This window comes from Diabrotica undecimpunctata, chromosome 1, assembly GCF_040954645.1.
Source record: "Diabrotica undecimpunctata isolate CICGRU chromosome 1, icDiaUnde3, whole genome shotgun sequence".
NCBI classification, from domain to species: domain Eukaryota; kingdom Metazoa; phylum Arthropoda; class Insecta; order Coleoptera; family Chrysomelidae; genus Diabrotica; species Diabrotica undecimpunctata.
In genome coordinates, this window is record NC_092803.1 from 171,215,637 (window position 1) to 171,239,972 (window position 24,336).

General features: G+C 33.3%; 2 protein-coding genes across 3 annotated transcripts in view; both read right to left on the bottom strand.

Moving 5' to 3' along the window:
- Positions 1-1,422: 1,422 nt before the first annotated feature.
- Positions 1,423-24,336, bottom strand: part of LOC140432566 (uncharacterized oxidoreductase YjmC-like) — a 60,659-nt gene continuing 37,745 nt past the window's right edge. For both annotated transcript variants that reach the window (XM_072520557.1, XM_072520556.1), the window contains exons 5-9: positions 20,790-20,905; positions 20,615-20,713; positions 14,828-15,023; positions 8,725-8,879; positions 1,423-4,914 (exon numbers count right to left, since the gene is read on the bottom strand). In XM_072520557.1, coding sequence (XP_072376658.1) covers positions 4,756-4,914; positions 8,725-8,879; positions 14,828-15,023; positions 20,615-20,713; positions 20,790-20,905 — 725 coding nt within the window. In that variant the 3' untranslated portion in view covers positions 1,423-4,755. The remainder of the gene's footprint in view (positions 4,915-8,724; positions 8,880-14,827; positions 15,024-20,614; positions 20,714-20,789; positions 20,906-24,336) is intronic.
- On the bottom strand, positions 22,528-23,957 carry LOC140432565 (adenylate kinase 7-like). Its single transcript, XM_072520555.1, has one exon. It carries the CDS (start codon positions 23,936-23,938, stop codon positions 22,619-22,621), a length of 1,320 nt encoding a protein of 439 aa, XP_072376656.1. The 5' UTR covers positions 23,939-23,957; the 3' UTR covers positions 22,528-22,618.

Here is a 24,336-nt window from a genome sequence, read left to right on the forward strand (position 1 = left end):
TGGTGCCGCGTAAAGGATGATTGACTGCACAATACCATGTAAGGCCTCCTTTCTGATTTTAAGCAACTGTTCTAAATAGTTGTCTTGAGATTTAACCATATCATTTTCTTAGGAATTTATCCAAGATATTTGTCTATTTTCCTCACTAATTTCATTTTTTATTGGATTATGAGCCTCAAGATAACTTGATTGTATTCTTACAGCTTCAGATTTTTGTTTATCAGATTTTCCATTTAAATATCTAAACTGTGTAATATCTAAACTTTAAATTAGAAGATTAAAATAAAATAGTTATTCCCTTGTGACATTATTATTAAGGGACACCAATTGCAAATCACTAATGCATACATCTAGAATATACAACAATAAGAAGACTACAGGACCAGAAAACTATTAAGTCACACAATGTGTAAGAGTTTTGGGAACAAATATAAGGTATTTAAAATTTGCTTAAAAAACGCTGAATTTAAACTTCTACATTAGAAACGATTAAAAACATTTAAAATATCTTCTTCTCGATTGCAAAAGTACAACTACACAATTGTATTAAAAATTATCTGAGCTACATTACCCCCCCCCCCCCCGCCATACGTGAGCTCTTTTAGTGGTGGCAATCCCGGGGGATAGAAGTGGCACACCTTTTGCATCCTCTTTTTGGAGTCCCAAAATTAACATTCTTAGCAAAATTCAGCTTGCTTGTATGATTTTAAGAGGTTAAATCTTTGATAAGTGAGCTAAATAATTTAAAATTTTCTTTTTAATCTATATTGCTTATATTAATACAACATATTTTAAGAAACAACTCTTTATTGTAAATCTTAAATATTAAAACAAATCACAGTAATAGGCTTAAAAATACTCTTAAAAATCGTTTAACAATAAAATTCTATAAAAATAGACAGTTCTTAACTAATAAATACAAATATAGACTTAAGTACACATACAACTATCGATCTGTAAATAAAATTTCATATACTTATAAAAAATATTCTTGTATAAAATATCTTTTCAGTTTTTCTAGGAATTTTTTCTTAAGAGCCTAGGCGCAAAATTTCGGGCCAATGCTTTTTAAATGCATTCATTTTTTTCGAATCCTTAAAAAACTAATAAGTATTTTTGAAAAATTTAAACGCAGAATACAAGAATACATTATTACTGAGGGCTGAAAGTCTCTGAAAACTTCTATAATGTTTATTTTAATAAGTTACAGGGGTGAAAAAAAAAAGAGAAAATTTAGTATGATTTTTAATATTAAATATCTCATTCAAAAAAACTTTTTGTTTATTCTAAGCGACTTTCGGCCCTGGGTAATAATGTAATCTTTCATTCTGCGTTTAAATTAAAAAAAAATGTTAGTTTTCTCAGGATTCGAAAAAAATGATTGCATTTAAAAAGCATTGACCCGAAATTTTGCGCCTACGCTCTTAAGTCGATACAAATATTTATAATAATTTATATTTGTCTCATGCTTCAAAAAATTTCAGTATATTACTCCATTCAATGAAGAAAGCTGAAACATCTTATACAGATATTTGAAGGTTCTAATAGGTATACAAGGAGTAGCTCAGGGAAAAAATCCGTGAAGACGTACAGCTGATTTTGTTTTGTTTTTTTAAACAATCTTAAAAAGGGAAAAAATAGTTTTTGGTCTATAAAAGTTTATTATACATTCTATAGAAAAATATTTCAAATAAAGTTGTAGATCATAAAAAGTACTTTGATTTGATAGTTTTCAAAATAAAATACATAAACAATTAACCGAGATAATTTATTATAAAAACACTTATTTTTGTAGTAATTTATAAATGTAATATAGTTACTTGAAATTATGGGCATTAATGAGTAATTACTATTTAAACGGGAAAAAGCCACAATTAAAGGTTAAAGTACGTTTATTGACGTTTCAATTTCCACTTCGGAAATCTTTCTCAAAACGTACTTTAACCTTTAATTGTGGCTTATTCCCATTTAAATAGTAATTACTTTAAAATGCCACAAGAAAATAGCTTCAGAACAATTAATGAGGTATTAAAGTGTGATAAATATATAGAGCAAATACTTTATAAGTTATTCAATTTGTTTCTTCCGGAGAGCGATTATTTAAACAACTATACTTATCCAAACAGTGACTCTACAGATATTTTATAAATTTCAATCGATTCTTTGAAGCTTCGGTTTTAGGAAATATTAAAAAAATTTATTTAAAAAATTTAATATTTTATTAAAAAAACAATTTCATAAAGCAATGACTTTTTAGCTTATAAAAATTTATAATAACTTTGATATTGTTTAGTCGTGGTGAAAATAGGAACCAAGATAGCATTTTGTTCTTAAAATCATGACATTTTATTCTTAAAATCATACTTCCATTGTTTATTGACATTCAGAGCTAAACATTTAAATGATTTTAAATGAAGATCTTAATTTTGTTATCCAACTTATAGGTGGCATATATAGTGAAGGAGTAAAAAGTTATAACCCGTTAAAATAGAGGTACTCGTAAAATACCGCCACGAAAAAGTGGAGGGGAGAGCTGTCCGAGCTCATTTTCTTAAAATTGGAACTTCACATTAAAGCGCGCTGGCAAAATTTGCAATATCTTGGCTTCTATCGCATGTAGAACCTTCATTTTTTTTAATTACGTAGTTCAACAATAAGAATTGGGCTATTTTACTTTTTGGAAAATCCCGGAAAAAAATTTATTGAATTTTACCATTATTTCGTGAGAAATATTTAAATTTTATTGATGTGTGAAGTATGTATTGTTTATATATAAATATATAATAATAATTTACAAGTTATTAAAATACATTTATTTCTTTTAATTAATTTTATAGTTTTTTGTTTTAACAAAATAATTCATTTTATTATAATTGCATTTAATGAAGATAAGTAGCTAATACATATAAATAATGTTTTTGTAGTTTACCCTTCCACTTTTCCGTGGCGGTATTTTACGTGTATTATCACTTTAAGGGTTTATAACTTTTTACTTCTTCTCGGTATATACTATCTATAAAATGATAATAAAATTTAGATCTATATTTATAATTTGTTCAATACTCAGCTGTTAATGTTAATAAATAATGAAAATATGACGAGTAGAAAAAAATGCTATCTTGTTTACTTTTGGTCATAGAATGTTTTGTTATTTTTTGGAAAATGTGCTTTGTCCCCAGCTTTTCATTGAGCCTACTAACAAGCGTGTAACGTAAAAATGTCGTAAGTTATTATAATTGTTTATAAGCTAAAAAGTCAGTTCTTTTTCAAACTGTTTTTTAATAACAAGTTTAGTAAAATGTTGCAGTTTTTTTAAATATACCTTAAAAGTGTACCCTTATAGAATCTATTTCAATTTACAGACTAAAGTGTATTCGTTTACCAAATTCCCATCAGTAAACATGAGCACGTGTTGATATTCGCCGTCTCATTCGTCAAGAGGCGATAAAATATAATTTATTACCGTAAGCGAGACAGATTCTCATGTTACAGATCCCAATTCGCCATCATTTTAAATTCTAATTGTATCGTGTTGATTTTTAAGTTAATATATTGTGTTATATTTATGTTATAGTTATTGTTAAGTTATTTACTGGTCATGTTATTTTTTAGAGTTTAGTTTAATTGTGATATAATGATTAAATTTCAAGAAATTTTTACACTAACAGTTTCAAAAGTAAATATTTTTAAAAATCGTATGATACATAGGTCGTACATCAGTACGACCCTGTTTGGCTTACACGTGGTTCTATTGACGATTGGGCATTTGTAGAATGAATAGGGTTTACCACTAAAACGATGGTCTGGGCAAAAACAGTTGTTTAAATTATCGCTCTTCGAGATAAACAAATCGAATAACTTTTATGAATTACTGCAAAATTAAGGGTTTTTTGCAACTATCTTGGTGAATTCTTTGTGTATTTTAATTTAAAAACTCGCAAATTCAAAAATGTTTTAAGATCTACAATTTTTATTTGCAATATTTTTTTCTAAACTCCATTGAAAACGTTTTATATGCAACAAAATTACTTTTAAGATCGTTTCAAACAAAATTAGCTGTACGTCTTCACAGATTTTTCATCAGCTCCCCCTCATATAGCTTTTAAAACCTTCAAATATTTGTATAAGATTTTTATGTGAAATAAATTATTTTTTCTCAGATAGACTGGTATATATTGTTCTTTTTTACTTACTATTTTACTTGTTTAACTAATATCTTAGAACAATTAGCCGATAGCACAATTTAGCGATTGTTAACATACATAGTCTATGCCTTTAACAAAAAAATGCAATACAAACAAAGAAATGATATAGTTATTGAAAACATTAATTTAAAGTGTATTCGGTACATTTTGATTCAACGATAAATGTATTTATATCCAATAAGCAATATAATAATTTACAATCATGTAAAATATTAAAAGCAGATACTTACGAAATATAAGTATTTGCATATATTTATAGTAATGCCAAAATAACATGGATATATAAAATTGATAAAATAACTACAAAATTAATATTTTAAATTATTTTGTAGATATTTAATACATATCTTCTAAAACCTATTAATACCAAAACAAATGGTTAAACAAGCATTAAATGCTCTACAAATAGTTAACATTGCAAGACTATTTAAAAAAATTAACAATGAACTACTAGGAGTATGACGCATTTCATAATCGGCTACGTTGCTATGTAGCATTTTCGAAAGCATGAAATAAATAACATTTATGTGTTATACACATCTCCCATTTTTCATATCGAAATCATCGGAGAAATATTTAAATTTTCTGCAAGCCTCTTGTTTGTATCATGTTGATTTTGAACGTAAGACAAACCTCCGTCTTTATGAACTTTTTCCATATGATGCCTTTCAACATCGCCATGAGCTAACACAGGTAAATTTGGATCAGCCTAAAAAAAAAGAGAAAATAAAACAAATATAATTAGGGAAAAGTTTAGTATTCTTAATTTAAGACGATACAAAGCTTTTTTGTTTATGATAATGTAAACATAAAATGGTATTTTGGTATCCCTTTGGGATGACATAATTTTTAATGTTTTCTTTTTGTTCATTACTAAGAAATAATAAAGAATAGTTTTCTTGTGAACCTTCGATAAATCTTAATTTTTTGCTCGTCCCCTTCGAGGATAAACCAGGGGTGGCGTCCAATAATAAATTATAATTTCATATTATCTAATTGTGCTTGGATTTAAGATACGATATAGTTTCTATATGTTTAAAAAAAACCCGCCCAATTCTCTTCGACAGTGAGCGATTCTGGCCTTGCATATATCATTGTAGTACGCAGTGCTACAATACATAAACGTTCTTTTAGACAGGAAACTGCAAAATCTGGAATTCAGTTTGACAGAATGTCGATTGACAGATGACGTGAATCACTTTATCCAAAAAATGCTTCCCAAGGAAGCTAGAGCTCTATAAAGATGCACCCTTGTTGCATTTTGTGCATGTTAAAGGTGTATCCTACTGACTATTATGTACAATTGTATTATGCCGAAGCCAAATTTCCTAATTTATCCTAACTACCTTCTACCAATCAGCACATGCCAGAGTGGTCAGTAATCGCCGTAAAATGAAAAACAAAGAAAATGCAAGTCCCTCAGTCTCCGGCAGTCCTTTGAAACCAGCTATAGTAGCAGTATCGAATGACGAGGGAAAGAGGATGATAATTATTCGACCCGTCTACCTTTACAAACGACAACGACAAACAATATGATTTATGGCGACACGTAACACCAGAACATTGCTGGACGACAAAAAACTTGTTGAACTTAATAACGAGCTGAAGCATATAAAATGGAATATATTTGAATTATCTGAAGTACGGCAAAAGGGTGAAAAACAAATGGTATTCTCATTAGGAAACCCATCGAATTATAATAGGGGCGAGTCTTCTAGTTGTGGCGTCAGAATTATAGTAAATAAAAATACACAAAGAAAATGATAAAGTTATATATCTTATCTACAAAGTAAATGAACTTGTTCGATTAAAGACTATCCATGTATACGTGCCTGACGGGAAGAACATTTAATGATCTACTGTGAAACCAAGAGTTTCAAAGAGAACTAAAGGAAGCAAATCTAGTTTTGCTTTTCAAGCCTGAGAAACCCCCTGATTCAGCATCCTCTTTCAGGTTAATATGGCTCCCAGACTGCCTTGGCAAATTTTACGAAAATCTTGTCAAGAGGCTGTAAGACGTATTAGCAAGTAAGAGAGCTTTATCCATTCAACAGTTTGGATTTAGAAAAGCACGATCAGCAGTCGATGATACGATCTAGATCAGACGCGGTAAAAACAAGCAGAGAAAGATGGGTACTCCTGGTTCTGTTGGACATTAAAAAATGCGTTTAATTCGGCAATGAAATGACTGCTGAAGTACCCCAAAGGTCGGTCTTAAGACCCACCTCATGGAACATCTTATACAATGGGCTACTAGAAGTAAATAGAATACAAGGTGTAAGGCCAGAAGCATACGCAGGCAACCTAGCCCTACTAATTGAAGATGATATGAATTGGGGCATTATAAGTAAAGTAAATAAAGCAAAGGAAAAAAATTGCGAAATGGATAGAGGAAAGCAATTTCAAATTAGCAATAGAGAAGACTAAAATAATTATTTTAAGGGGACCGTGGAACTTTCGGTAAACTTAACAGATGCTCCGATCTAAGACTCCAGAAAAAGACAAAATATCTAGGAATAATATTCGACGATAAGATGACATTCAGCCAGCATGCTTCCAACACGAAGCATGTCGGAAGGCAGAAGAAAAAATCTTGGCCCTGCAGAACATCATACGAAACGTAGAAGATCCTGGATGACATAAGAAAATGGTAATATTACAATCCATCACATCTACAATATTATACGGAGCCCCAATGTGGGACGAGCTCCTAAATAAGGCAAAATATATAGATATGCTTATTAAAGCACAAATAAAACCATTTATTAGAGTATACAGTGCATACCCATAGAACCGCATCAACCATAGCTCTACAAGTAGCGACCAGGGTTGTACTGATGCACATTTTGGCCAGCGAGAGAGTCCGAATGCATTGAAGGGGCAAAGAAGCTTTAGGTTCGGTACCAGAAAAAAAAGAAGTATGGAGATGTGGCAGGTGCTCAAAGCAAACGAAAAAGACTGCCTGGACGAGGGCCTTTATTCCTAATGTATTGAGGTGGTACGAATGTAGACACAGGCGCATCAACTACTACTTCCCGCAATTTATGATGGTGCACAAATCCGGTCTTAAATGTATGGTATAAAAAGATATATGTATGGCTACGTGCGTAGCCCAGCGCATTTTAAATTGTTGATGCTGGCGCCAATATTTGGTTGGATTGTCGCTGCTCTGTATAGCTGCTTGTTAGGCATCGATAATCAGTACTTCTGAGAATTTATTGGAAACGCACGTGCGTTTTAAAGATATAAGTGATTTTTGACGTCTGGGCTACGATTGTAGCCCGTGCCCCTAATCTCGTAAGCACTTTTTATGTTAGGTGATTTCTCGATTACCATAAAATTTGTTTTTTTTTTACAGAAAAGAGGATAAGTAACATTGCAAAAAAATCAAGAAAAGTAGTATTGTTGGTTTTAAAATTTTCAAGGAGTATGGTACTATATTCAAGCATGCACCATGACGATGAAATCGATATTGCAACAGGAGACGCTAAAAAACTTGAAATAATTACAATGTATAATTGGACAAAATTTGCTGTTGGCAATTAGACCAATTATGTGAAAAATATTATAATGTGTCAAGAAACTCTCGTCGATATCCAATGGTAATTTTTTATGACCTCTTGAATATATCAGTAATAAATTCTATATACATTTATAAATCTAACAATTTTAACAAAAAGGTTGCAATATCGGATTTTATAGAAGAATTGGCATGGGAATTAATTAGATTCCTAATTGAATTTAGATCTAAGATTCCTTTGGAACTTCGTTGGCGCTCCAGTGTTCTGTTAGGAATTACAAATGTGGCAATACCGCCCCCCTTTGAGGGAGACCTGTGTAGAGTGCATGCAGTAAATTTAGGCTATTTTCCATTAACAATTTTTAACGTATAATTAATCTTTATGTTTTGGTTTTATCCTAAGATTACTATCTAATGTATGTTGCATTTAATGTTCTTATATATGTTTTTTTAATACAGAAAACAAGGTTATTGTGCAATTTGTGTATGTACCTTAATTACTATTAATTTTTAAAGTTTTTTATTTTAGTTGAGATAAACCAAAAAATTAAAATTCATAAATAAATTGGGCTACCATTGTAGCCCACGCGCCTAACCGAGTTAGTAATATTCACGCGCCTAACGTAGGGTTAACACTAAAGAAACAACTTAAACCATACAACAAAACAAAAGCCTAAAAGTTTCAAAACGAAAGTTGAAGACAGACACGAGCAATATTTATAAGTTAAAAAATAAACAAGAACATGCCATGAACAACAAGAGATCCTAAAAATCATCGAAGAGTACTATAAAACAATATATAGTCGCGATGATCATATTCCAGAGTGAGAAATCTCAGTAATACAGAATCAAGGATCAACAGTCAGTCAATGTATAATTGACATAGATTTCAGAAAAATAATCTCAAACTACTGTAGATAACCGCAACTAATTGAAATGTTTTGGTTTTTTAGACCCAAACTAAATTATATTTTATTTAAGTATGTAATGGCAACTTACAGGTTCCATATTTCTTAAGGAATTCATTAAGTCACTCATTCTGTTTTCTACTCCGGGTGCAAATACTTTGGGATTTATCACCATAAAAGCATGTCCTAGGTTTGCCTCCTTGCCGAAGTCAGTCCAGTTTCGTATATTTGGTCCATATGACGATCCTGAAAATAAAAATATATTATAAAAAAAATATTCTATTCCGTAAAAAATTAGTTTTTAACATGTGTTTTATTTAATGATTTACTGACATTCTCCCTAAAATATGTTCTAAAACGAAATGAAAAATACAGTCAAGATTTGATTTCACGTACAAAGTGTCTATGTATCTGTTTATACGTATTTCGCCCTAATAGGGCTCATCAGAACAGCTATTCATAGGCTTTCTCAACGTGAAAAATAAATCTTTTCTGTCTTTAAGAAGCAACAATAAAATGGCTTAGATATGGACGCAATAGCGACATCTGATAATAAATCCGTAAAATATGACATATGTATAATATATGACATAATACAGAATATGTTCTAAAACATATTCTGTAGCTATATGTCTTACAATGTTGGTAGCGTTTTCTTTTCAGTATACTTAAGATCTTTTTCTATCGGCGTAGCCCCGTATAATTCAAACAGTAATTCGCTCTTTTTAATTGAAAACCATCTTTATTGTAGAGCTTTTAAAAACAAATAAATCAACTATCAGCTTTATTTAGTAATACGATTTATTTTACAAAACTTTTTAATAAACATAAATCTATTGTCAGTTTCATGAATTAATGTCAAAATTATGTTTTTAATGAATTACCTCAAGACTTTTTGGCACCGAAAAGTTTTATTTATTTAATACTTTCGTGACTAAATAAAATGGCAACTGTTACATATGGTTGAACTCGTACTGAAGTAAAGATTCCAATAATAATACAATATACCAAGTGTTAGAAAGCCAAAGTGACTAATACTATCAAAAAAATGGTTATTCTGGCAACATTGCAAGCATCAAATTTGAAATTTTAATATTGCAGAATACGTTTATCCCGGTTATTCTACAGCTAGTTCCTAAAAAAACTGATACGACTCTTAAAGCGTATTTTGTAGAAAATTGAACAGTGTATTTTGAAGGATAAATACTTATTATTTACATGCTGTCATCGTCACTGCCAAATCTTAAAATTTGTTAGGTAACTTATTTTGTTCAACCTAAAAACGGCTCCACATGCTAGCAAAGAACTAACAGCAAGAATTGTAACGAAATTAGACGATACTTGGTCACTATATGCCGTAGCGAACCATTTTAACGTATGCAGAACAACAGTTTTTAATATTAATAAAAGATGGAGAACACAAGAAACTCTCGAAAGAAAGCAAGGTCCTGGAAGACCCAAAAAATCTACCGCTCATGAAGATCGTACGCTTTTGGAGAGATTAGAAGAGAATCCTTTTGAAGATGCGAAAAATGCAAGAATTATGTCACAGCTACAAAATCAAGATTTTTGGGACAGGGTAATATTTCAGATGAGAAAATTTTTCTCGAGCAGCAGGTCATTTTAGCGCCAATGTATTGGGATGGATAGATTTCATCTAGAGGAAAGTTTCCCAGTGTAGGACAGTTATATCATATCCAGAAAATAATTTTATTCACCAACAAGATAACTGTCCTGTTCACACTGCAATTATAATAAACCAGTGGCTCCAGAATAACATCAAAACCTTACCATGGCCCAGCCACGGGTGGGCCATGGTAAGATCTGATAGGGCCCAGTTATATTTTAATTTGGTTACAATTCTTGCTTTATTATATTGTTGAGTTAAGTCGTTTGTTTTATTCCTTAATAATAATAAAAATAATAACAAACTATCATCTAAATACTCTTTAGAAAATGGAGGAATTCAAAATAATATCAAAATTTAAAATTTAATAATTATTACAATATATGAAGTAACATATGTAATCAATCGTTTGTTGTTTGTTTGTTTATTTTATTATTTGTCTGTCATAATAAATATAATATAATGTCAGATCAATCAAATACACTGCTCAAAATGATCAAATCTTACTAAGAGTCGTATCAGTTTTTTTAGGAACCAGCTGTACATCCTCTAGATATTTTTCAGTGCAAAAACCTGAGTGGGCAATTGAAGAAAGGTGTACCGCCAGTATTACTTATTTTGGATGGACACTTTAGCTATACTCTGAACATGGACGTCATTGATCTATCTAGAGAAAATCAGTTATCATAGTGTCACTGCCTCCCCATTGTTCACACAAATTCACACAAAGTGCAGATTTTGGATAAGACGTTCATAACTTATTTGAAATATAATGTCAGACTAATCAAATACACAACTCAAAATGATCAAATCTTACTAAGAGTCGTATCAGTTTTTTAGGAATCAGCTGTACAATTCGAACCATCCATTTAAGAGATAATTAGACGTTTCCAAAGTTTTAATTAGATGAAATATCAGTACCACCGTTAAAACTAGTGGAAGAGGTTAACTAGGAAGGATTGGCAGATTTATTCAACACGGTGTACGATACGGAAATAATAATACAAGAGTGACTGAAGTCACCATTTATAACCATTTCTAAAAAACAAGCAGCAAAGGAGTGCTCTGATTATTGAACACTGAGCCTCATGAGTAATACTTTAAAAGTACTACTGAAAGTAATACATAAGGGAGTATACGAAAGGCTAGAGGAGGATATTAGCGAGGCGCAGTTCGGGTTCCGAAATAGAATGGGTACTCGAGAAGGACTATGTGCCATCAGCATATTGATTCAACGATATCGGGATGTAAACGTTGATCTACATTTGGCTTCTAATATCGATACTTATGAACAAGCGCATTGACAGTAATATCATAAATATAGTGCAAACATTATATTGGAACCAAAGTGCTATAGTTCAAATTGATGGGCCATACTCAGAAGAAATGAAGATCTGTAGAGGAGTTAGACAGGGATGTGTTTTATCGCTACTTTTGTTTAACTTATATTCTGAAGAAATTTTCCAAAACATGCTCAATAATATCAAAGCCGGAGTTACCGTTAATGGAAAATGAATTAAAAACTTACGATATGCAGATGACACTGTGATCATAGCAACGAGTATAGAAGAAGATCTACAACATCTTATCGAAAGCTTAAGTATGAATAGTGCTGAGATGGGAATTACTATAAACGCTAAAAAAACGAAGTACATGCTAATTACAAAAAGACCACAAAATATACATCACCTATTCACAATCAATGGTAACGTGATAGAACAAGTAGAAAAATATCAGTACTTGGGAACTTTGATCAATGAAACCAATGATCATACTGCAGAAATAAACAGGCGAATAGATATTGCCAGATCAGCATTTATACGAATGAAGCCACTCCTAACGTGCAAAAATCTAAATTTGGAGATCAGACTACGTACCATTCGCTGTTATATATTTTCAATATTATTATATGGATCTGAGACTTGGGCATTAAAAAAATGCAGTTTAAAAAGAATCTAGGCTTTCGAACCCTGGTTATACTGCAGAGTATTAAAAATATCATCCATCCATCCAATGGCGCTACAGCCCAAATCGGGCCTTGGCCTCCTTCAACAGGCTTCTCCAACCATCTCTATTTACCGCTGTTCTTTTCCATGAACGCGTTCCCAGGCAGTTCCTGGCATCCTCATCGACTTCATCTTCCCATCTCTTTTTAGGTCTTCCAACAGGTCTTTTTCCCTGCATTCTTGCATTTAATAATTTTCTGGGGATTCTATTCTCATGCATGCGGACCACGTGCCCTGCCCATCGTAATCTCTGCAGTTTAGTATGTTGTGCTAGAGGTGGTTCGCTATATTGCTCGTATATTTCTCTATTGTACCTAATTCGCCAGTTGTTGTTTTCACTTATTGGGCCCAGGATCCTACGTAATATTTTTCTTTCAAACACATCTAATGCATTGGCAGATTTCTGTGTCACCACCCATGTTTCGCAACCATAACTTACTATGGGCCTGATTATTGTTTTATAGACCCGGAGTTTTGTTTTCCGGTGTACGTCTCGCGATTTCAATATGTGGCCCATCGCGAAATAGGCTTTATTTGCCAGCACAAGCCTTCTATTTATTTCCGGTTCTTCTTCATTGCTTGCGACCAGATCCATTCCTAGGTATGTGAATCTATTTACATGTTCTATATCGTCAATAAAGTGTTGTTGCACCGGTCTATTTGATCTGGTTTGTATGAGTAGTTTTGTTTTATTTGTATTTATTGCTAGCCCTACTGCTTCTGCACTCTGTTTCAACTCAACGTAGGTTTCTTCCGCTGCATTCATTGTTCTGCTCATTATGTTTATGTCATCTGCGTATGCTGCTAATTGGGTAGACTTGTTTGTAAGTATGTTATTTCCGCTCACCGTCAACCGTCTAATTACATATTCCAGAACAAGATTAAAGAGCGTTGGAGCTAGTCCGTCGCCTTGTTTCAGTCCTTGCGTTATCGTAAACGCATCAGTGATCTGTCCCTGAATACATACCTGTGCTTCTGTTTCTGTCATTGTCATTTGCACTAGTCGTATTAATTTTGATGGTATGCCAAATTCTTTCAGTATATTAGGTAGAATTGTTCTATCTATTGAATCATAGGCTTGTTTAAAATCTACAAAGAGATTGTAAACGTCCATGTCATATTCCCATGCTTTGGCTAGTATTTGTTTAACTGTAAATAGTTGGTCAATGGTAGATCTATTTTGCCTAAACCCTGCTTGATATTCCCCGATGATTTTTTCCGTGAGAGGTTGTAGTCTTCGATTAATGATGTTTGTGAGTATTTTGTATCCCGAACAAAGTAAAGAGATGCCTCTATAATTCTGACACAACAGTTTGTCTCCTTTTTTATGAATAGGGCAGATTATACTTTTCTTCCATTGTTGGGGAATTTCTTCTTCTATCCATATCTCTCGTATTAGCTGGTACATCTGTTGTGTCAAATTCCTTCCTCCTTGCTTGAGTAGTTCTGCCGGTATTTTATCTATTCCCGGTGCTTTATGGCTTTTTTGTATGTGGATTGCCGTTTGGACCTCCTCTAGCGTTGGGGGTCTAGTTAATTCATTTTCTTCTCCATCTTTCCCCAGTTCTTGTTGTTGTACCTCCTGTCGTGCCTGCTGCTGCCACTGTTGTTGTAATGGTAGTTGTGTCCATTTGTTTAGTAATTCCTTAAAATATGTCATCCAGGTTCTCTTAATTTCGTCCATATCGCTAATGATTTCACCTTTCTTATTTTTGCAGAGGCTAGTCCTCGGTTTGTATCCTTGTCTTAGATGTTTGATTAATTGGTATGCGCTACGTGTTTCGTTTTCCTTAAACTCTCTCTCTATGTTTAGTATCCGTTGGTTTTCATACTTTCTCTTTTTCTGCCTGCACAGTTTATCTGCTCTTCGTCTTTTGTTCTCATGTTCTGTTTTTCTCTCTCTAGTACGTCTGAGTATGTAATTCTTATGCGCTTCATTTTTTTCCTGTATAGCTTGTTTGCATTCTTCATCGAACCATGTTTCTTCTCTCCGTTGTGTCTTTGTTCCTAAGACTTCTTTCGCTGTGTTGAGTATGATACTGCTTATTGTGTTCCATTGGTTTTCTATTGTAGAGTCTGCTCTGTTTTCTTCTAGTAATTTTTCATCCACTGTTCTCTCAAATCTTTCTTGTACCTCAGAGACTTTTAGGTTGTCTAAGTTTAGTTTTTCTTGTTTTGTATATTTTTCCTTTACCTGTCGACTGATTTTGCATCTAAACCGTGCCTGTACTAGCAGATGGTCTGAATGATATCTGATTAAAAATATCATGGACTGATAGAATTACAAATAAAGAAGTACTGGAGAGGGTTGGTAAAGAAACAGAACTGATCACCACTATACAAACCAGAAAACTGGAATACCTAGGCCACGTGATGAGGGGATCAAAATATAAAATTTTGACACTTGATATAGGGAGAGATTCAAATAAGATCTGTTGGCCGAAGGCAGAAGGCACTCTGTATATTTAATAGCGAAAAGGATGCAGTATTTATATTACCCGATATACATATTTATTATATTAAATAAGCGTATCTGATAATGTAGTACAATAAATTCATACCTGATAAAATTCCACATAATATCTCTACAAACATTCCCAACCCGTATCCTTTATATCCAGAATTTAATTCTTCTCCTCCGAGAGGAAGCAATCTCGTAGCCTTATAAGCGACACTAGAATCAGTCTCAACTTTGCCTTCTTTGTTTAAAGCCCATCCTTGTGGAATTGGCTCTCCTTTTCTTCGTTGAATTTCAATCTGAAATATTATTTGACATTGATAAATTGATACAAAATTTAAAATCGGTAAAAACGGATCGAAAGAGATCAAAATTGTATAAAATATAATTGTTTCCATTTTTGTTTAAGTACACTCATGTTGTAAAGTTAATAATAAAAGAGATAATTCAATAATTATGCTTCTCATACCCATAAGTCCAAAAATATCGACCCCACGAAAAAATTGCAAAAAAGAAATTGTAGAAAATAGCCTTTGCAAGAATAACTTCAGTGTACAGTAAGGTCTCTTTTTATGCGTATTATTTTTATGCGAATTTTAAAGTTGTACGGCTTGTATTTCATCGAAAAATTTATCCAAAAATTTCTGTGAATAACTATTATAATTAAATATTAACTATTCACATCCAGATGTCAGTAAAGTGAGCATTTGCAATTCGGGAATTCCCTTGTGACATGATGTCCCTATTTATTACATCATTGCGAGTTTCGCATACCCTGTTTTAAAATAATTTTTCTCTTAGCGGTCCTTCATTTTATAATAAGTTGTTTAAAATTTTGCTGATTCAAAGTTGCAGTATAATAAACAGCACGGTTTTCGGATTGAAATGTTTCAAGTGAGTGTCGTAAAGTTTTATTTTTCATTGGAAGAGAAGAGGTTTTTGCCATCTCAATATCGTAAGTCTAATTGTTTTTATTTCTTTTTTTTATATTTTATTTGACCGAATGGAGAAAAAAAAAACATCAAGGACAATAAATTTGGTTGGAAACAAAAATTGCAATTTTAGATGGCTTAGGAAAAGGAGAAGGATATACGGCAATTAGAAAACATTCTAATTTAGGCGAATCGACTGTAAGGGCAATTAAGAAGAATTAAGTTGCTATAAGAAAATCTATAATTTCTGGTACAAAAGTAAGCGCCAAATTTGTTTTTGATTGAGAAACTAATTTAAAGAAGAATTCTTGTAAGTGGTCCAGCAAAAAGTACTTCAGTTTTATGAGTTAATGAAAGAGCGAGAGCCACCAACTTCCACTTCCCAAGCTGGTAAAGAATTTTCAGCTAGCAAAGGACGGCTAACTAGGTTGATAAAAAGAAATGCACTTCATAATATCAAGATTACAGGAGAGAGTGCTACAGCAGATAAAGCAGTAGTAAAAATATTTCCACAGGAGCTAGCGAAAATTATTGAAGATGGGGACTATTGTGCCGATCAAGTATTGAACGCTAATGAAACTAAACTGTATTGGAAAAAAATACCTAAACGTACTTACATCGCAGAAGATGAAAAAACTGCAAGTGGACAGTAGAGTGCAAGTGGAGTAACACTATTACTTTGTAGCAATGCATCAGGAGATCGGCTGTTGAAACCGGTCTAAATAAATAAATCTCTTAGATCACGTGCTTTAAAAGGCAAAGATTTAAAACAACTGCCAATGCACTGGATGACCGACAAGAAAGCCTGCGTAACAACAGCAATTTTTACAGAATGGTTCAATAATTGCTTCGTGTCAGAAGTAGAAGCCTATAGGAAGGAAAAATCTGTCGATTTTAAAGTTTTATTAATTATTGACAATCCAGCAGGTCATTTACATTTAGAACATCCAAACGCTTAAATAGTATTTCTTCGACCCAATACAACAAGCCTTATTCAGCCATTAGATCAAGGTATAATTGTAACATTTATATTACAACGTTTATTATAAAAAATATTCTCGATTCTCGAGAAAACATTAGAATTCAATATTGAAACCCACCACCTATTCGTCGACTTCAAGGCCGCATACGACAGTGTCAAGAGAACAGTGCTATACCAATCAATTCATGAGTTTGGTATACCAGAGAAACTTATCCGACTAACGAGAATGACAATGTCTAACTAAGAAGCCATTGTTAGAATACAGGGAGAGAATTCTAGATCCTTTGAGATAAAGGATGGACTGAATCTCGGACTAAAGGCAGTCCGAGATTCACGAATTAGGGATGGCGGTACTATTTACAATAGATCGATACAAGTCTTAGCATATGCTGATGACATTGACATAATAGGGCGTAGCAAGCGAGATGTTGAGCAATATCTCCTAGAATTGGAAACAGCGGAGAAACAGGTCGGTCTAGTCATCAACGAAGACAAAACCAAGTACATGTTGGTTACAAAGGATCCGATAACAAATGAGGAACGAGAAACAGTCTTTGGAAGTCATACCTTTGGACGTGTTGACAACTTCGCATACCTTGGGTCGCTATTGACTGCTACCAATAAAACAAGCGAAGAAATCAAAAGACGAATAAATCTTACAAACAGGGCATACTATGGACTCCAAACGCATTTCCACTCAAGAAACATTCAAAGAAGAACTAAAATTATTATATACAAAACATTGTTGAGGCCGGTCCTCACATATGGAGCAGAAACATGGACTCTAACGCAGAAAGATGAAAGACTTTTGGGAATATTTGAGCGTAAAATACTCCGCAAAATATTTGGAGCTATAAACGACCAAGGGCAGTGGCACAGAAGATATAATTTTGAATTGTATCAGCTCTTTGATGAGCCAGATGTCATAACGTTCATTAAAACACAGCGACTTAGATGGGCTGGACACATAATACGAATGCCAGAAAATACGATTGCTAAAAAGCTAACCATAGGAACACCTGTAGGAAGAAGAAGCAAAGGCCGACCGCGAATTAGGTGGTTAGATGGAGTTGAAACCGACTTACGGATATTAAAAATCAGAAGGTTGCCAGAAACCGAACAGAATAGCGACAAATCTTAGAGCAGGCCAAGATCCACAGAGGATTGTCGAGCCAAAGATGATGATGATGATTATAAAAAATATTAAATAAAAGCAACTTACAAATCCATCGTGAAAATGAGCCCTTAACAGTAAAACACATGTGGAAGCAATTTTCTATTTTTGATTATTTAATTCATGTTGCATTTTCTTCCGCTCAAATAAGACCAAGAACTTTAAATGCCTGTTGGAAAAAGGTTCGGCCATCATGTGTAACAAGCAATGCAACCATTTAAACATCGATACTATCAGAATAAATAATTAATTTGGCATATGAAACTGGCGGAGATGGTTTTAATACCTTTAGCCACCATGATATAGATGAATTGCTTATGGATGATGCATTAAGTGACCATGATATAATTGATCAAACTTTAGATCTAACTTTAGATGGCGTCATGAGTCTAGAAGATGATAATGATGAGGAAGAAAAACCAACCCCCTCACTGCCAAATTAATTCGAAGTCTTCAACTTTGCAGTCAATTAGGAAATCATTTTCTTATTAATGACCAAAATTTTTAACGAGCCTTTAAATTACAACGTGAGCTGCAGAACTGCATGTTAGGATACCGTGAGGTACATAAAAAAGCGTCGTCATCGCAAAGTTTAATTACTAATTAAATTGCCAGAAAAGAAAGAACTACATAGAATGGAATAAAGTCCATCGTCTTTACCGCAAATATCTATTGCCGAGACAGTTTCTTCTGACGATGAAGATGATTTTTAGCCACTTCGGAAAAGGTGCAAACCATTATCAGCTAGCAATAATGATTAAAAATATAAATGTAAAACTAAACTCCTGGACAAAATTAACGAACCACTTTAATTAATCTAAATATTTACAATATGAACACAAAATAAAACTAAGTTACGTTAAAATAATAATAAACATTTAGTCCAACATGACTTTATCATTACCTTAATTTGCCTTATTGTTTCTTTAAAAATTTGTTTTTGCCGGAAATGCGTAAATAAGCTAGAATAACTCCAAATTGCATAAAGAAAAAAAAAACAGTAAAGTAACACAATAAAATGCATCTGGGTCAACACTAATGCCGTGTAGGCCCTCCTCTACTTCTTATGTCTGCATTTATGCGTCGAGGCATGCTTGATATCAAATGTTCAACAAAAGCTTGCGGAATATTCTCCCATTCTTCAATAACGGCCTCAATGAGTTGGTTGTGATTGGCAGTAGGGTGTCTACGACTTCGAATCTTTTTTTAAGATAGTCCCATAGATTCTTTATAGGATTCATGTCCGGACTGTTAGGTGGCCACTCTAATAATGGAATATCAACATCGTTTAGGTAGCGAATAACCTGTCGAGCCACATGAGGACGAGCGTTTTCTTGCATGAATAAAAAATTAGGTCCAAGAAACGGAGCAAGTTCGACAATAATGTTGTCTAAGTAATAATGGGCATTCATAGACCTCGTACGTATGGGGACCAACTCCGTACGAGCTTCAAAACAAATCCCCCCCCCCCAGTCGCCTTCGCCAGACACGCCCATGACCATCAGGCTTACTCTAGTCTCATTCATCGGAGAAAAGAACTCGTTTCAAATCATCGATGGTCCAATGTTGATGCAATCTTGCAAAATTCAATCTCTGAACCCTGTGTTCTCTGGTAAGCAAGGGTTTTTTGGCCGGTTTCCTGTTGCTCAATTCTGCTTCATGTAAACGTCTTCTAACTGTTCGAGACGATATCGTGACATTTCAAACATCTGCTAGTTCATTTTTTAGCAAATTACTGGTGACTCTCCTATCTCTGAGAGCACGTTGTCTCAAAAAACGATCATCATTGTGCAACGTTTTCGCCTTTGCCCTGGTCTTCGATGGTACGACCCTGTTTCATTGTATCGCCTCCCCTTGCGAGTGATGCTGGAATGATGTCTTCCTAACAAACCTGCAACGTATTGCATTGAATATCCTTCATCTAGGAGAGTCGATGCTCGCACTGCCTCCTCTATTGACAAATTTCTTTGGCGGTTCATTTTTTTATTTGATTTTTATACAAATAAACTTCCAAACATGCATGTGATGAAAAATATCACAATAAAAATTTGTTTCTTACAAGCACTTTGCTTTAATCGGCACTTTTTATGAAAAGTTTAACTCACTTATAGTCTAAAACAAAGTTTAATACAAATTATTGTTAAAACAAGACTATTATTAGCTTACATACCAACTCTCAATGTGAAACAAGGTCCATAGGCAACTTGTCGTACAGTAAATTATCAGTAAATAAAGATTATTGAGAAAAATATGAGTGGTGCGTTAATTTTGTCCAGGAGTTTATATGTACCTATTACTTTCCCATAAAATAAAATTAATTAAGTTTTGAATGTAAGTTTTTTTTATGCTTTTGTATGAATTTCTTTCACATATTCGAAGTAATTTATCATGCAGCCTATTTCTTTTAATTTCTGCAAACTTTTTTGTTTTTGTGTTGGTTTTATGTAATTTTACACGGCTACGGAACGTATCCCTACTTTTTTAGGGCAAGTAATGTCTTGTTTTATGCAATTTTTTTTGTATGCGCTTTTCTGTGGAACGTATCCACCGCAATCTCTTCACCAAAAATGGTGGAGATATTAAGCAAAAACGGTTCTCCTTTAAATTAAAAGTTAAATGACATCCCGACTAGGCTATCTATTTAAAGATTCCGATCGACTAAACATTATTAATTTACAACAAGCAATCGGTAACGAAAATCGCTTAACTTTTAAAGATGTGAAGCTATAACGGGCGATATGTATCTCTGAACGGAACTCTGTATTACACTGCTTTTTAGTAAACCAATTGGCATTGTCGTACCTTTCCTAAAGCAACAGCAGTGGTTGCCATATCCAGAACGAAGCTGTCTCCATCATTGGCAGGAACTCCGAGTGATATTGGATTTGTTCCCAAAGCTGACTAAAAGAATATTTTAATATGTCAATAATGCGTTAACTTAAAGAACTAAAATTTATTTATTTTTTCATTTTCATACCTTAGTTGCCCTAGTAGGAACCATTAGAGGGGAAGTGTTCGTAGCACTAAATCCAATTAATCCTTTTTTAATTGCTTGCAAGGCATATATTCCAGCAATTCCATAATGATTTGAATCTAAAGAAAACAGTTTGTTTTATAAAAATTTATCTTAACTAAAACTATTAAAAACTGTATTTTATAACGAGTTATGATCAAGAAACCACAACGTTAAGTAAATAATTTATTTTAAAACACGAAGTCAACTAAAAAAATTTGTGATTTAGTTAAAAGGAAAAATTGGATCGAAGGTGAATGACTAAAGGAAACAGTTCGCAACAATAAAAAAGCCAGAATAAAGAGATACTAAAAGTAATAACGAATAATAACATCTTCTTCTTGTTCGTTCCAGGGTTCGGTCTATTTAGGTATCAAATTTCGCTAATCTTTTATGGGGCACCATTCTTCTTTTCGGTTTGTATTTTAGTATTTAAGATAATCAAATTTCATCTATTTTGTTATATGTTCTTTCAATGTTGTTGTTCTCTACTTTTACATAGGTAGATTACCTGTTTTTATTCGACGTCATTCCTTTTTTTCATTTTATTAATCTCCTAATATCTTCTTGTTGTGCTTGTGACTGATGTTTCTTCGGTTTATGTCATGACAGATTGGATTACAGACGTGTATATTAACACTTTTGTTTTAGTTTTCAGGTGTCGGTTTCTATATATTGAGTCGTTAAGGCACACCGCTGCTCTTATGGCTTTTGCCACTTGTTTCCTTACTTCCTCTTCAATTTTATCAAATTTCATTACTTGTTCTATCCTTTTGCTTTTTAATCGTAAGTTTGTACCATACTGGTTTGTTTCCTTTTTGGTATCCTTTTTTTGTTTTAACTTTTTTTACGTGTACCTTTGACCGTATAGTCAAGCGCAGACTTCTTCATAAACTAGAACATTTCGGAGTTCGCGGTACTTTACTTCGTTAGATAGATGATTTCCTGACAGATCGACATTACAAAGTTTGAGTTGGCGAATTTTTCTAACAAGACAGGTTGGTGAAAAGTGGAGTGTCTCAGGGCTTTTTCCTTGGACCTCAGCTTTTTACGGTTTACACCAGCGATATTCCCTATTGTTTCAATAAAATATCGCTCTATGCTGATGACACAAAAGTATATGCCGATCCAATCACAAACCAGTTAATCCTCCAAATGGACTTGGACTCTATTTTAACTTGGTGTTTCCAGTGGCTATTACCATTAAATGCAGGAAAATGTGTAGTGCTTTGGATTTGTAAAAACAATCCATTTGTGCCGTACTTTGTTAACGGGCAACCATTAGATTATATGTTCTCGTTTAACGACCTTGGTGTTATTGTAAACAGCAGCCTAACTTGGCCGACTATATTACTTCTATTTGTAAACGTGCGAACTGCAGACTATATCTTTTTGGGCATACTAGGGATTTGTCCCTCTACCCTTGATTATGTATAATAATAAAAATAGCTAAGGAGTTGAACAGGCCAAGACTTGGGTGAAAGAATGGAGCATAACATTGGCAACGGGTGGCAATGACAGCAACGACAGATGAAACAGACTAGGAAAATATGGTCAACTAGGGCTTAGTATTACTGATGATTGTGATGATGATCTTTGCAAATAAAATATTTTTCTTTTTATTTTTAATCTGTTTTTACGTAAACTATGATGTTCAAGTCCGTGGCAACTGTAATGATGGCCTTAATTTTTTAAATAACGGTAACGATATGAATATTTATTAATAACGGCAAAACAAATTTACAATAACACTTACAAATTCAAAGATTGCAAAAGATAATAAATTGTACTATTTACTTATCAGCTTCATCTATTGTTTCTTTCACTTCTTCTTGATATTGTTGTAAAATTCTCTCTCCTTCACGAGTGTATGACGGATCGAACATTTTACCTTCTGGATTTTCTTTGAATAAATACTCAGCCAAAAAATCAACTGGATCATCAGGCTTCACTTTCGCTACTTCGATCAGTCCTTTAGACAATGTTGGAAATATATACTTCATTAAATAAAATCTTAGAGGCTCACTCTGTGCCGCTAACAGCTTTTCTTCTTCTATTTGTAATTTCTCTAAAGTTTCAGTCCATCTCTCCATTTTATCTTCGTATTCTTTTTTAGCTTTTTTCTCCATAACCTGGCGTTCTAAACGTTCACCTTCTTCCAATAGCTTTAACTGTTCGAGCTCTAGCTTTCTAAGTTCGGCTTCTTCTTCCAACGTTAAACCAAAGCCTGGTATTGGTTCCCCAAATATTTTATACACGAAATCAAAAATACTATCCAAACTCAACGGCTCGTCAGTATCTTCGTCATAAATTTTTATAAGTATTGGGTGAATATTGGCTTCATCAAAAAATGTAAGTACGGTATATTCCCGTGAGTCATATTCTCGAAATGCTGCCAGTCTCTTTAACATACCTACTTCATCATAATGTGTACCCCTAATTAATTTTTGAGGAAGTTTCATAACTCTTTCACATAAAAACTCATCTGAGGCTTCGAGACTTATTACATAATTTGGCATTATTTGTTCATTAGCGTTTCCTAAAGCATGTCCTAGCTGTTCACCTTCTCCAGGAATACCTCCTTCGCCTGCAATTACCTTAGGAATCTCTTCTCTACGTCTACTATCAGCAACTTGACCAAATAACTCCTTAGCCTGCTCAAAAGTTTTAGGATATCCATCAAGAACGTATCCACGAGATTGGCATACCTCGTTAGCCAAAAATGCTTTCATCAGTCGCACTACAACCTCGTCTGGTAGTTTACGAGAAACGCCTCTTTGCATAGTACTAGTAATGTACCTAATTTGTTCTTGTAGGTCTTCTATAATAGCTCTTATTTCTTCTTCTTCTTCCTCTTCACCTGGGAATTCTTGGTCTTCATCGTCCGTAGTTTCCGTATCTTGTTCTTTGCTATGTTTTGGTATAAGCTTTTCGGTCTCTTTTGTAATGCGTGCTTTTAGATCTTCCAATGTTTCATCTATCATTGTTTTAACTGATATATAATGAGCTCCATAACGGCGACATATTCGTTCCGCCAATTTAGTTTTTCCAGATGCCGGCGGCCCATATATAATAAGTTTAAGCGGTTTTAACTGTTTGCGATGAAAACTCATTTTTTGACTTTGACAGTGACTTGATACAACTCAACTGTCAAAAGTGTTAACTGCTTTAAATATCACATAGTTGTCTTAAGGTAACTCATAGTATGGGTTTGAAAACCGTCTTTATTTTTTCAGTAGATAATTATAACGTTTTTTGCAATACCATTACAACAATTTCATTTAATTATATGAAATTAAAACTAGAAAGGGGGAGCCGAGAATGGAATATTATAGACTGTCAGAAAATCTGAGCAATATACCGGTTATATTAAGACAGAAACATCACAAATTTAATTAGGTATACTGAATTAATGATGATTTCTGACCAAATGGCATCCAGATATGAGACTAAAAAATATCTTTCAAAGTAGATATTTGCCCACGAGAGGGATGACGCAGAGGAAACACTC

What these genes read in the sequence shown, in the direction of transcription:
- LOC140432565 (XM_072520555.1), bottom strand. Translation starts at nt 23,938, where the DNA reads ATGAGTTTTCATCGCAAACAGTTAAAACCGCTTAAACTTATTATATAT.